At 38.1% G+C, this 13,759-nt stretch overlaps 1 protein-coding gene across 1 annotated transcript in view; it reads right to left on the reverse strand.

Moving 5' to 3' along the window:
* UBE2D1 (ubiquitin conjugating enzyme E2 D1) overlaps positions 1-12,518 on the reverse strand; it is a 39,394-nt gene extending 26,876 nt beyond the window's left edge. Inside the window, exon 1 of the mRNA XM_028124016.2 lies at positions 12,430-12,518. Within this exon, the coding sequence (XP_027979817.2) occupies positions 12,430-12,492 (63 nt within the window). The 5' untranslated portion in view covers positions 12,493-12,518. The remainder of the gene's footprint in view (positions 1-12,429) is intronic.
* Between the last annotated feature and the right edge of the window lie 1,241 nt (positions 12,519-13,759).

Consider the following 13,759-nt stretch of genomic DNA (forward strand, 5'->3'; position numbering starts at 1 on the left):
AAGAAAGAAAGAAAAGAAAGAAAAGAGAAAGAGAAAGAAAGAGAAAGAAAGAGAAAGAAAGAAAGAAAGAAAGAAAAAGAAAGAAAGAAAGAAAGAAAGAAAGAAAGAAAGAGAAAGAAAGAAAGAAAGAACTATCCAAATGGCCAATATACATATGAGAAGGGGCTTGGCTTCATTAGACATCAAGGAAATGCAATTAAAAACAAAATGCTATACTACTACAAACCCAACAGAATGGTTAAAATGAAAAAGCCAGAAAAAAGCATAAAGGTTGGTAAAGGTGTGAGGCAACTGGAACTCTCACGCTGCTGGTGGATGAGGGAACATTTGACATTCACTACCAAAGGTGAACACCGGAATGCTCAATGACCCAGCAAGTTTACTGCCAGGAATATACCTAACAGAAATATGTAGAAATCCAATAATGTAACAGATGCTTATCAAACAATGAGACTAGTTATAAATCCATATATGAAAAGAACTCATTATAGTAAACACACTGTGTATATGTGTTTATGTGTGTATGTATAAAGCTAAAATTGAAATATATAGTTGATCCAATATCCTTCTCCTCCTTTGAGACAAAGTAAGCTTAAAACAAACTAACACTATACCTAAACACAGATTAGGCAATAAATATCATCAAACTGGTAAAGTATGCCCCAGACAAAAGTAGTCTGTGTCAGCGAAACAATTTTCTATTCCAATGTGATTAACACTCAAATAATAAAAAAAAACTAATTAGGGTATCTAAATTTCAAAATAAAACATAAGATATAGTAATGAAAGGCAGATTACAAGATACTGTCCCTATATCTTGACTGGAACTATAGAAGCATGATAAGTCTATAAAACTGTGGGCTTAACAGATTTATATAGCCTTACATGGCTAAGCACCTCTATTCTAGTTCAGATTTCTATAACCAAATAGACACAAAGGAAAGCACTAAGAGGTCTGAAACTGAATTTTAAATTGTCACAGATGGTATGTTTATAACACCCCACAATATGCTGAGTGTTCATAAAACCAACCTAGACACAGTCCCTGCCTCTAGGGAACTTAAAATCTAAAAGTAGATGAGGCAACCTAATGCAAAGAAAGTAAACAAATAAAAGGAAACAAAGAAGGGAATGTAAGAAAAGAGAAGCCTGAATCACTCTCTCAGCTCCCAGAAGGGTAAGAGTCCAATCTGAACAGTAGAGAATGAACAAGTCAGAGCTGCCTTACTTACCACCAAACCTAATATGACACTATGCAATAAATATTCTCTAAAAAATTATGCTGACCAGACTGAAAAAGCTTTGTTGTGCTCTAGCTTCAACATTCAGAAAGTCTAAATCTCTGTAATAGAATATATACCCCACCAGATGTGTGTAAAGGACATTAAATAGCCTATGCATAGGGACTGATTTACAGTCAAAAATCTAAATTACTGAATCCGAAGTATATGAAAGCATTATTTCAAAAATCCTGGCTCGGGGTGCCTGGGTAGCTCAGTCGTTAAGCATCTGCCTTCAGCTGGGATCGTGATCCCGGGGTCCTGGGATCAAGCACCACATCGGGCTCCCTGCTCAGTGGGAAGCCTGATTCTCCCTCTTCCACTCCCCCTGCTTGTGTTCCCTTTCTCAGTGTCTCTCTCTCCCTGTCAAATAATAAATAAAAATCTTAAAAAAAAAAAAACCCACAAAAACAAAAATCCTGGCTCAACAGGCAATTCATGGACACAACCATCTTTACCTCAAAACTCCTAAACAAGACAGTGATTCTTACCAGATTGCATTTTTTATATTGTCTCTAAAGGGATATATGAGCTATATTTGGTTTATCTGTAAATAAACATTTCATGGGCTTACAGTTCAGGCTCTGATCTCCTTATCTAGTTGACTAGAGCTATTTCAATAGAGAGATATCAAACAATTGTCAGAAAGGTCTCCAAATACAGAACCTCTTTAAGCCCTTGAATTAAAGAACAGCTTTATTTTTAACCATGTAGATTCTTCCTGGAAGACTTGAAAATGCTGACGCTATCCAATTAATTTAGTTATAGGAACCAAACTGACTTCAACAAACTGGTCCTAACTGCTCCTCCTTGGATCAGGTATCTCTAGTAAAGGCAATAATAATAATAATAATAATAATAATAATAATTAATAATGCAGCCAAATTCCACACAAAAGAAGATGAAGAAAGCAATGATGCTACTGATTTTGCTGCGTCAAAGTAATATTTATTGAATCAGAGCTATAAAGAACACAATTTAGAATAAACATTTGAGGTCAAGATTAGGGGCATCATCTACCCAATGTCTCAGATCTGCAACCACTTTTCCCCGATGATTTCAACAGCAGCTATAATGACTCAATTTCCCAAAATACTATCTTGACTCTAGTTTAAAACATGGCTTCCTCTTAAAGAGAAGACTCCCGGTCACCTTTATATAGTATTTCCATCATACAAAGTACATAAATAAAAACGTATCTTAGACAATCCAAGACATCCCAGTAACAACTGTATTTGTCTACTTTATGAAGTATTATGATAAAAAAATACTTTTTCCAGTAATTCAAACTCTAAACCTTAGAATCACAGTCTGATTCCTTCTTCCCTTCATGTCCCACCCATCCCAACCCCTCCCACCTCCTCACATTAATCAGTACCAAGTTGTTCAGACTGTCCAAATCCCTCCCACTGGAAGGATTCCAGGATATAGAAAAACTGAGGTCCAAAGGGCAAAAAAGTCTGAGAGGAGCAAAAAGAGACATTTCCAGAAGCGAAGTATCAAACCAGGGAGACACTATTAAAGTATCTGAGAACAAACTAGGTAGTAGAAGGAGTCTGAAGAGACTGCCTAGACCACTGCTCCTTAGAGAGCTGATTTGAAAGGCCAATTAGAGGTAGGCATGGGTGGGTCAGACCCAACTCAAAAAGGCCAGGTGCTACAAACACCCTATAATATTTCTCACATAACCCTCTTCCCAAATGTCCTCTGCCACCATCTTAGCTCAGACCCTCTTTAGATCTCACTTGAACAAGTGCAACGTCTTCACTGACGTGTCCTATTTCTCTACCAAGACACTATATTCAAAATCATCTTTTCAAAGTACCATGTCGAACGCTTTCAATATTTTTTATTAGCCTTAGCATAAAATTTATAAATCCTTAAAATGGTTTATCAGGCCTTCCATCATCTGACTCCTTCTCTCTTGCCTTATATCTGCAACCATTTTCCTCCAATGCTCTCTGTAACAGTTATTACTTTAAAGTCCCCCAATGCTACCTTGTCCCTAGTTTCCTTTTAGATAGAAGACTCCTAAGCACCTCCCCCAGCCCCCCACACCCACTCATTTGCTTTACCTACTTTACTTTTACCTTTATGTCTCATCTTAAACATTTCTTTAAGGTTTTCCTTGAACCCTTCAAAGGGTTCCTGCTGTATTCCCATAGTACTTTATACTCCCCTTTCCATGACATTCATCAGATTTGTAATTACAAATGGTAAACAATCTTATATTCTGTGAGGGCAAGAGTGCATACCTAAGAATATGATTAAGAATGTTACTTCCTGGCGTGCCTGGGTGGCTCAGCCACTAAGCATCTGCCTACCTGCCTTCGGCTCAGGTCATGACCCCAGGGTGCTGGGATGGAGCCCCACATCGGACTCCCTCAGCAGGAAGCCTGCTTCTCCCTCTCATACTCCCCTTGCTTGTGTTCCCTCTCTTGCTGTCTCTCTGTCAAATAAATAGAATCTTAAAAAAAAAAAAAAAGAATGTTACTTCCTTACTCAAAAAACTTCAATGGCTTCCCCAAACTTTTGCATTAAGGACACATTTCTCATCATGGGTCTTCAAGGCCCTCCACAGTATGAACTTTTATGTCTACTATTCCCCAAATGCTTCCCAAAAGCAGGATTATCTGTTCCTTCCTGAACAGGACAAGTACATGCTGATGCCTTCATTTCTGTAGCTTCCTTTATGAAACCTGTCTTTGAAAATGCTACTCATTCTTCCAAACCTATATCCAATTCCATCTCCTCGATAGAATTTTTCCTGATCTCCCCTAAATAAATTTGACCTCTCCTACTTTTGACTCTCTTTCTGTTCAAGTATGTTGTATTTTTCTTACGGTACTTTCCTAAGTCTACCTAATCTTTAATGATACTTTTCTTACCCTTAATAATTTTAAATTTCTTAGATAATGCTGGTTATATGTCACTTTTCCATATTTCTCATTTCATTTTCTATATGCCTTACATACAGAAGGTGCTCCATAAATGTAATAACTAGAATCCAAAAAAATCTACTACATGTAAGGTAGCTGTATAAGGCAGTTTTCTAAATATGTGGATAAAACAATCTTTAAAGTATAAAGATACCTGTGAATCAGATGGAAGCTAAATGGAATTAGAAAAGCTTGTTATGATACTGGTACAAAAACAGAACTATATCTTATTTGTATCACAAATATGCTTTTTAATCAAAGAGTAAGACATCTTAAAAGACTCATTAATCTTATACATTAAGATGCCAACATTTATTTCAATTCTGACTTCTCAAAGTAAATAGGATTTTAACTCAAGTTTCATACAGCAGCAGAGCACTGTGCCATACTCAATATTTGTTTCTGTGAACATTTTTACTGTTAGTTGAACAAAACAAACAGCAAATAACATTATTTAGATGTGCCTAAAATTATAAATCAAAAAGGACCATAGAAATTATCTAGTTCAATGCATAACATTTCTAGATAAAGAAAATAAAAACTATGAGTTTCTTGACCAAGGTCATGAAGCCAAAGCTAGAACAAAGGCTCAGACCACCTGACTTCCATTCCAGCACTCTCCTCACCCAAAACAATACTCATCTCAAGGCTGTAGTAACTACAGCCCATTATCCTCAATCAACATTGGAGCCAACAGTACTCCAGTACTTGAATTCAGGCCGTTTGCACAGTTTTAGCCGCGCTCAAGAGAAACAAAAGTGTGAAAAGTGAGGGAATGAAAAAGGTTCTTTTTATCTTTTCCCAAGAGCTTATATTTTATAAAAGGTTAGAAATAAACACTACTCCATAAGTTTTGAAGAGGAGTGTTTGTATTCAAAGACACTGAGAGGTTAAGAAAAACATGATAGGAAATTACATACAACTTTTCAAAATACATAATAGAATTTTAACACATAACGGAACATACAACACAGAGCATTTTCTAATCAAGAAAGATGATGCTTCAGGAAAAAGACAAAATGAAATGATAAAAGCTAGCAGCCTATTTCTTAAAAACCTACTTAAAAGATAAACATACCTTTCAATATTTACCAAATTTGGGAGGGGCACCTAAAAAGCTTGGTTTGGCAAGCTTTATTTTTTTACTTTTATTTTTTTATTTTTATTTTATTATGTTATGTTAATCACCATACATTACATCATTAGTTTTTGATGTAGTGTTCCATGATTCATTGTTTGCATGTAACACCCAGTGCTCCATGCAGAACGTTTCCTCTTTAATACCCATCACCAGGCTAACCCATCTTCCCACCCCGCCCCCAGAACCCTCAGTTTGTTTCTCAGAGTCCATAGTCTCTCATGGTTCGTCTCCCCCTCCAATTTCCCCCCTTCATTTTTCCCTTCCTACTATCTTTTTTTTTTTTTAACATATAATGTATTATTTGTTTCAGAGGTACAGGTCTGTGATTCAACCAAATATTTGTTATTAAATATCACTTCTTACACTTCTATCTCAAATAACTGGTATACAGAAGGCACTTAATAAGTTTCTGCATAATAAATCATCTTTGTATCACCCAGCACTGTTCTTGAATATTGTGGTTGTACTTCAGTGACTATAAAATGCTACAACTTTTAGCAGAAAACAATGAGCACTGAAGTTTATAACAAATAGAACTGTTTCCGAGACTACAACATTTGACATTGTGTGTGTGTGTGTGTATACATGTATGTGTGTTTGTGTGTGCATATATGTTCATTTGCTTTCTCTATATATACATACATACATGTATGTGTATACATATGAATGTGTGGCATGTATTTTTGATAATACTGATTTTATCTAAGGATCTTATGCTATGATTTTCAAACTTTCCTTACAGCAATTCATAACAAGAAAAACATGATACATACATCACAACTAGTAACATATACACAGGCACAGGGACACAAATATATAATTAAAAGTTTCATGAAACAATTATCACCCTTACTACACCTAAAGCATTAATACTTTATATTCCATTTTTTTAAAATGCTGTTTGTGACCCACTAAACTGGTTTCATCACCCCTGTTCTGGAAACTCATAAAAGTACAAGAAGACACTGGAAGGTGTAAGCCTTAGTTCGGCATTCATTCCTTAGAAATAACCTAGGCTTTATGGACACCAATCAGAAACTGGCAAATTGAAGGCTAGAAATTATTAAACATTTCCATTCAAAAGCTATGTTGAGCACCTGAATGGCATCATTATTATGTAAGTAAAAAATACAGACTATATTTTGGGCCATAAAACAAGTCCCAAAAATTTAAAAGGAGTCAAATAACAAGTTCTTCATTCACAATGGAATTAACTTAGAAATCAATAACAGAAAGCTATCTGTAAATCAAGATACTGGGAGAATAAATAAAATCTTCTAAATAACCCAAGGGTTGAAAAAGAATCAAAAGGGAAATTAGGAAATATTTTTAACTAAATGAAAATACAACACATCAAAATTTGGGGGAAGCATAAACACAGGCCAGAGTTTTACTGGTTTAGAGAATAATGAGCCCAGGCCATCAGGTCTGTTCCCTCTAAAGAAATCCAAATTCTGCTCACATAAGAAGGGTGGTCACCTGGACTGAGAATCATCAGATACTACTAAGGAAGTTTGAGGTGAAGGAAGCAGTATCCCAACCTCATCCCCACTGGAAAGGTTTTCATAAATCTGAAAGGAGACTAGGCATCTAATAAGCAATGTGGTAACACTGAAGGAGAAGAACCACAACAAAAACCCCAGAATAATATGAATAGGGAGAAGTGGGGGAAACATCCAGAAAGAGGATGGGAGCACTAAACTGTAAGCTTTAGGACGGTAGCTTCCTCCGTATACTAAGAACAAGTCCTGGAACATGGTAGCCTCTAATACTGTCTAATGTGTGTAATTGAACCTTCACAGATTCATCCCAGAACCAATTAAATGCAGAAAAACCTCAGCTTTTCAGAGACCATCTTGACGAAGACAGGCTAGAAATAGAACCTGTTTTGCCTTCAGACAGATGTTCTGAGGTGGTCTGAGGATCCTTCCAATCCCCTAAAGATCTGGATTATATACTACAGCATCTTTTATTTCAGCATCATAGGGTTAAGAGAGGACAAGTATCTCAATACCTGTTTTTAATTAAACATAGTATCAGTTCATCCACTGTTAAAAAGAAGTGGGGAAGGGAAGAGAGCCAATACATTACAGACAACCATTAATTCAGTTTAGTGGAGAGTATCAGGCTTATCATTTTGATTAGTGGCACTCATTAAATATGTTTTCAGTGTGTATTTCAGGGAACTAAAACAAGTAAGGATGCTACTCTGCTTTACTGGGGGCAATCCCACATCCTGTTAAGTTGGTTTTTATAATATGTGTTTGGCTTCCTAAAATAGGCATAAACAGCCTTATTTAGATCTATGCTATTTATTTCCACAGGGAAGGAACCTCAGAACTTTTTAACAATAGGTTATCTTCTTTTTTTAACACCTCTGTTGTGATGAAGAAGGAAAAATACATGATACCCAGGGCAAAAGAAGATTGAGCTTAATTACAAAAATTTAAAAGCAGAAAAATTCACATGGTGGCTTTTTAGAAAAAAACACTTTCTTCCTTTCATCTCAAGGCAAACCACTTTATCTACCATGAAGCATAAATACTATGTTCTTCCTTTAAAAAATTTGTTGAGGGTGCCTGGGTGGCTCAGTTGGTTAAGCAACTGCCTTCGGCTCAGGTCATGATCCTGGAGTCCCGGGATCGAGTCCCACATCGGGCTCCCTGCTCAGCAAGGAGTCTGCTTCTCCCTCTGACCCTCCCCCCTCTCATGTGCTCTCTCTCTCTCTCATTCTCTCTCTCTCTCAAATAAATAAATAAAATCTTTAAAAAAAAATAAAATAAAAAAATAAAAAATTTGTTGAACTTATATCCTTTTTTACTGAAAGAATCTGGAATCTTAGATTTAATTTTGTAATCTTCAAGTCTTCCTAACATATTTGTGCAATCTGAACAGTCGACTGCTATTCAAAGCCACTAGACGAACTAAATAGCTAAATCAGTTCATAAATAGTTTTCTCAAGTGAAAACTTCACACTGAAATGATACTTTTGACAGAACATTTATAAATTACAATTTTTCTAAATCCCTTTGGAGGAGAAAAATTTTAAGTGATGGAACAAAAATAAAGTTATATTATTCATTTACCATGTTTAATGATCCAGTGTACATTACTTCAGAGCAGAGGTTTACAAAGCACAATCAACACACTGAGTGATGCATGATTAAATACGCCAAAGTATTAATTATAATGCCACTTTACACGTGTATAGAACAGTCCAGTTTGCAAAGCACTTACACCCATAAACTCATTTAACTCTATGTGTCTATCAATTTAAATACAACAGATATGAGTCCATTTGGATAAGAAAAAGCCATGTACTAAAATGGTTAAGAGCATGGAATCTGAAGCCATCCGTCTGGTTTCAAATCCTAGCACTGCTACTTACTAGATATGTGATTCTGGTACATTACCCAACATTTCTGCACCTCAGTTTTATCATCTGTAAGATGGGGATAACAATCATTTCTACCTCTTGGGCCACTAAGGAAATCAATTAATATATGTCAAACACACAGAATAGCATCTATCACAGAGTAACCATTATATATTATATATGCTGGTTGTACTTAGTGCAGTATCATTGTATGGATAGAGAAACAAGCTAGTTAAGTCACAGAGCCAGAAATAAAAACTAGATCTTCTTCTCTTTGATGCTCTATCCACAGAGGGCTGGGTTGTTTTTGTAGAGTTTAATGTGGAATTGTACAAATCAAAAAATTCAGCAGCACAAAACATTTATAAAGTTGTAATCTGTTTATATATACATTTAAGTTAAATTGCTTATTAAAAAAGCAAATATTCCATTTTGAGGACAGAACTGTACACTAAGGAGTAGTTATCTGTGTTGCTATATTTTAAAACAAAACTCTTGTTTCACTTTTCAAAAGACTAAAAAGGCAATAAAGCCCATCATATCATGTTACTATGATGATCATTACTTCAATTTATCAAATTAAAAAAGTCTAGAAGGAAATATACTAAGATGATAATAATGACTACATTAGGATCTTTTTTTCCTGGTTTCAAAACATTCACTATTATGATATAACATTCATAATTTTTTATAACATAAAAAATTTTTAATTTCCAAAAAAAGTTTATCAAGTATTAAAAATAGCATTGATAAAAGAAACACTTAGAAATAATTCTAGAAAATAATAAATGCCCAGCTGAAAAACTATCGTCTTCTTTCAAACATATTTTAGGTGTCTTTCCTCAGACTTTGTTCAAACTTCTTCCCTTTAGTGATTTAGGTGACTGTGATAACATCTTCCACTGTAACCAAAAAATAGGGCATGGGTGTGTAAATTTATGAGCTGAAATGCAAAACTGGCACTGGATGTCTAAATAAGAGCATGAAATCATTTAGCATACTCTAGTATAAAAATGTATTTTAAGCATTGATATCTACATGCTTTGCATATACATAAAGATGCATAGCATCTTTAATTGTTTCATATGAAGTGAAAAAAATGTGAAGTAATAATGAACTTTTTTTAACATTCTCAAATATGCCAAGTCACTTCTTCAGAGATTTACTTGGACAAAGCGCTCCTTCACTCCATGCCTCAGATTCCTTCTTTGAATAAACAGACTAGAACATCAGTGGTTCTCAACCTTCTTTCCACCCCAGCCCATCTGGGGGATTCCACATCTTTCATTTACAGCAGTGGGGACAGTCTGAAAATGTCCCACAAATATTTCTGATACACTACCCTAGACGCTGGCTCCAGCCCCTGCCCTCCACTCAACTCCAAACTGCAGTTCTCTGAAGTTCTGCACAGCTTTAAGGTCTGCCACTTTAGGTACAGGAAAAGTACAACCCAATGACCTAGAAGGTATCTGACAGTGTTATTCCAATACACTTAAAAAGAAAGGCCAAAAGTTAATATGTATCTTCTTTTGTTGGAACACACAAGATTCAAGTAAGAATTTATATACTGATGATATCAAAGAAGGCTTTATAACTGTTCATAAGGCAAAAAGCACACCTCACTTGGAACTGGCTTCTAATCAAGGAGGCGCAAACAGTAGGAAAAGTGGAGAATCAAACAAAATAACACTCCTTAAAGTACAAGGGAATGATATGAACATGTGATATGTGCTTAGTGGAAAGGAGATTTATGCAAGTCAACTTTTCTGATAACAGGAAAGGGAAGTCTAAGACTGGCACACAGAGATGGGATGTTATGTGATCCCCAATTTATTCTCCAAAATATCAATTTGTTACAGGCCTAACATCAATTCTATGTGATTTTTTTTCTTTTACCAAACAACTCTGTTATAAACTAATAATAACTAATAGTTAACAAAAATATGATTTGGGTGTATTCCATATTATAAATATTCAGCATGGTGACTGACAATTGCCCAGTAAAGTATTTACAAATAGTGTCCATTTTCTTTGAATGTTTACTTCCTGTGGATAAATTCTACATTATTTAAAACTTATTGTATATGCAAAGTCTTGTGAAGAATTCTCACAAGTAGGAAAGAAGGAAAGAGAATTTTAAAACTTCCTTGGAATAAGTGTATCGTTATTTTTTTTTAAGATTTTTATTTATTTATTTGACAGAGAGAGAGAGACACAGCAAGAGAGGGAATACAAGCAGGGGGAGTGGGAGAGGGAGAAGCCGGCTTCCTGCTGAGCAGAGTCCCAGGACCCTGGGATCATGACCCGAGCCGAAGGCAGATGCTTAATGACTGGGCCATCCAGGCGCCCCACTGGAATAGGTGTATTGTTTAATTCAAATGTAAGCCAATATTACATATTATTAATAAGCATACATGACAAAGATGCTGATTAGGACTTTGAAATTAGGGTAATTTTGAATGTGTAATTGCATTACTTTCAAATCAGAAAACATGAATCAATAAATACGGATTGTTAGCTTTATGTTTTATAGAGAGAAGACCCTCAAATGGCGCGCGCGCGCGCGCGCACACACACACACACACACACACACACACACACACACAGTATTCTACGGATTCAGTGTTTGAACAGCAACAAAAAAAAGGCTGGACCTGAAAGTTGCTGTCCTCTGTACCAGAAGATGCCACCAGTTGTGACTGAGAACACAATGTATATATCTCCATCACTTCATGCCTTAAAAAGTTAATAAAATTTTTCTGTAGCATTGATTTCTTCTAAAATTATTTACCAGACATGCTATCTATTGTTGACTTAACTTGCTGAAACACTGCATTTAAAAATAAATTCTCAGTGTTCTCCATATAACTGTAAACCTTTTAAAAACCTGTGTCAGTGACCAGACCCATAACTCAACAAGAAATAAATGAACAGGAAAAAAAATGCCCCAACCCCAATTTTGTAAGATGTTCACATCTGAAAGAGTAGCAATAAATACAGTATTATGCAAGAGAAGGCAATTCCTTACAGAGTTGGGATGGATAAACATGTGTTGAATGAATAAATACATTTCTTCTTCATTCTATTCTCATGTGTCAAAGCATCAAACAACTTATATTGTGGCAGTTTCTGCTGTGTCTCGAACTTTACATGTAAGTTTATCATGAGGGGGAAAAAACCTGTTTGGCTTGACTCACGATGAATCACAGCCAGGAGGTCATCTTGTTGTGTATCAGCAACTATGTTTTCACTACAGCTATGTGACCTGAAGTGGCAGCAGAAGAGGCACCAAAATAGAAAAGGCAAGAGGCTTCTCCTGGCTTCTGGGCCCCAAATGGGCTTTTCCAGCCCATTCAGGGATCTAAGCAGGAGCCAACCACAGAAGAGAAAAAGAACAAACCCACAGCATCGAGGAGAAAGACTGCAGGCCCACCACACCTTCCTTGCCCTCTCCGGGAGCCCGGGGAAGCAAGAACATAAAAAAACGGGCGTGGAGAAAACACAGCATGACAGGAGCCAAAACTAGACCAGTGTAGGGCAAAATCCAGCCGTGACCGTAAAGCCCAGATTTGGGGAAGGTCTGGAGCCCGAGAAGGATCTCCACCCAGGGACTCCCGGCCCAGCTCCGGCGCTAGCGCGCAGCGGGGCCCCCGCCTCCAAGCCACCCGGGACCTGCCCCTGCTCCCACCTCACCTGTCCAGTGCCCGCTGGCCCCGCCGGCATCTCCGGCCCCCTGATCCCCGCGCACCCTCCCATCCCGTGCCCTCCCGGCGCGTCTTTCGGGACCATCACCGGGGTCAGTGTGGGCAGGGAGCCGAAGCGCGCCCCGTCGCCCCAGGCCTGGCCCGGGCACTCACTTTCTGAATCCTCTTCAGCGCCATGGGTCAGGGAGGGTGGCGGGGACACCGGCCGGCTGGGGGCAGCTACGGGGCGCGGGGGCGTAGGGTCGTCGTGGGCTCGACTCTCTGGCTGCTCTGCTGGCTCAGCCCGCGGGTCCCCGGCTCGCTGCTCGCTGCTCGCTGGCTCGCTCCGTGCGCCGGTGCCTGTTCCGTGTGCGCCGGAGCGCGGGTGTGCGCGAGTGTGCGGGCGAGGACGCCGGCGAGACTCTTTTGTTTCCGCTTTTGCTTCTGGGAAGGAGCCTGCGCCCTCCCCGCCTGCGCCCCGCCTCGCCTGGCACACTGGGAACTGTAGTTCCAGCCCTGTCCTCTGCCGTTGGCCCGGGGCGACGTCGGGTTACTCACTGCTGACTTCAACCCAAGCCTGGACTTAGAACTACGCAGTCATGAGTTGGTCTCTGCAATTTGATTTTGATCGAGTTATGAACTGAAGTTCCCAATCTGTAAAATAGGAATAACAAATTAGCTCGGAAAGCACTCACAGGAATTTCCAATAGAATTTCCAATACAGAGATCCTGTTATTTTTACTTTTGTAGAGTGATCGCTCTTCTCAAACATATAAATTTACTAACTTTCTCACATATGCACAGACATACCCATTATGGCTCCTTACTTACCTCCTTAGTTCCTATTTCAAAAGGCACCTCTATCCACTGTTAATCCCGCATGTCTGCTTCTCCTTGGAACTCCAAATTCTGAGATTCACCACTATTGGCTCCTTCCCTTCCTTTCACTACCTACTCAATACAATCTACTCCCGCTCCTCACTCCCTCAATTCTTATGAACTTGTGTGCTCATTAAAACTTGGCTTCTACTTTCAGTACGAGCAAAATCGATCTTCACCAAGGTCAGTCTTGAGCTTCTAATTACCAAACCCAATTCACTCCTCATTCTTTCTGATGTTTTTGAATCATTTGATGACTGGCCATCCTTTTGCTTTTCAAAGCACTCAGGGACACTATCTTCCATAGCACCATGGTAACTGGGTCTTAAACTTCTCTGACTTTCCTTTTCACTAGCTCCTCTTCTCAAGAGCTGGAGTGCCCCAGAATTCCAAGCCCTGATCTCATCATCAATATCTTCCTAGAAGATAAACCTTCTGGCCTCCCATAAACTGGGAGGCTG

This window comes from Eumetopias jubatus, unplaced genomic scaffold, assembly GCF_037043125.1.
Source record: "Eumetopias jubatus isolate StellerSeaLion01/CBP00866 unplaced genomic scaffold, mEumJub1_p1.0 scaffold_17, whole genome shotgun sequence".
In the NCBI taxonomy this organism is placed as follows: Eukaryota; Metazoa; Chordata; class Mammalia; order Carnivora; family Otariidae; genus Eumetopias; species Eumetopias jubatus.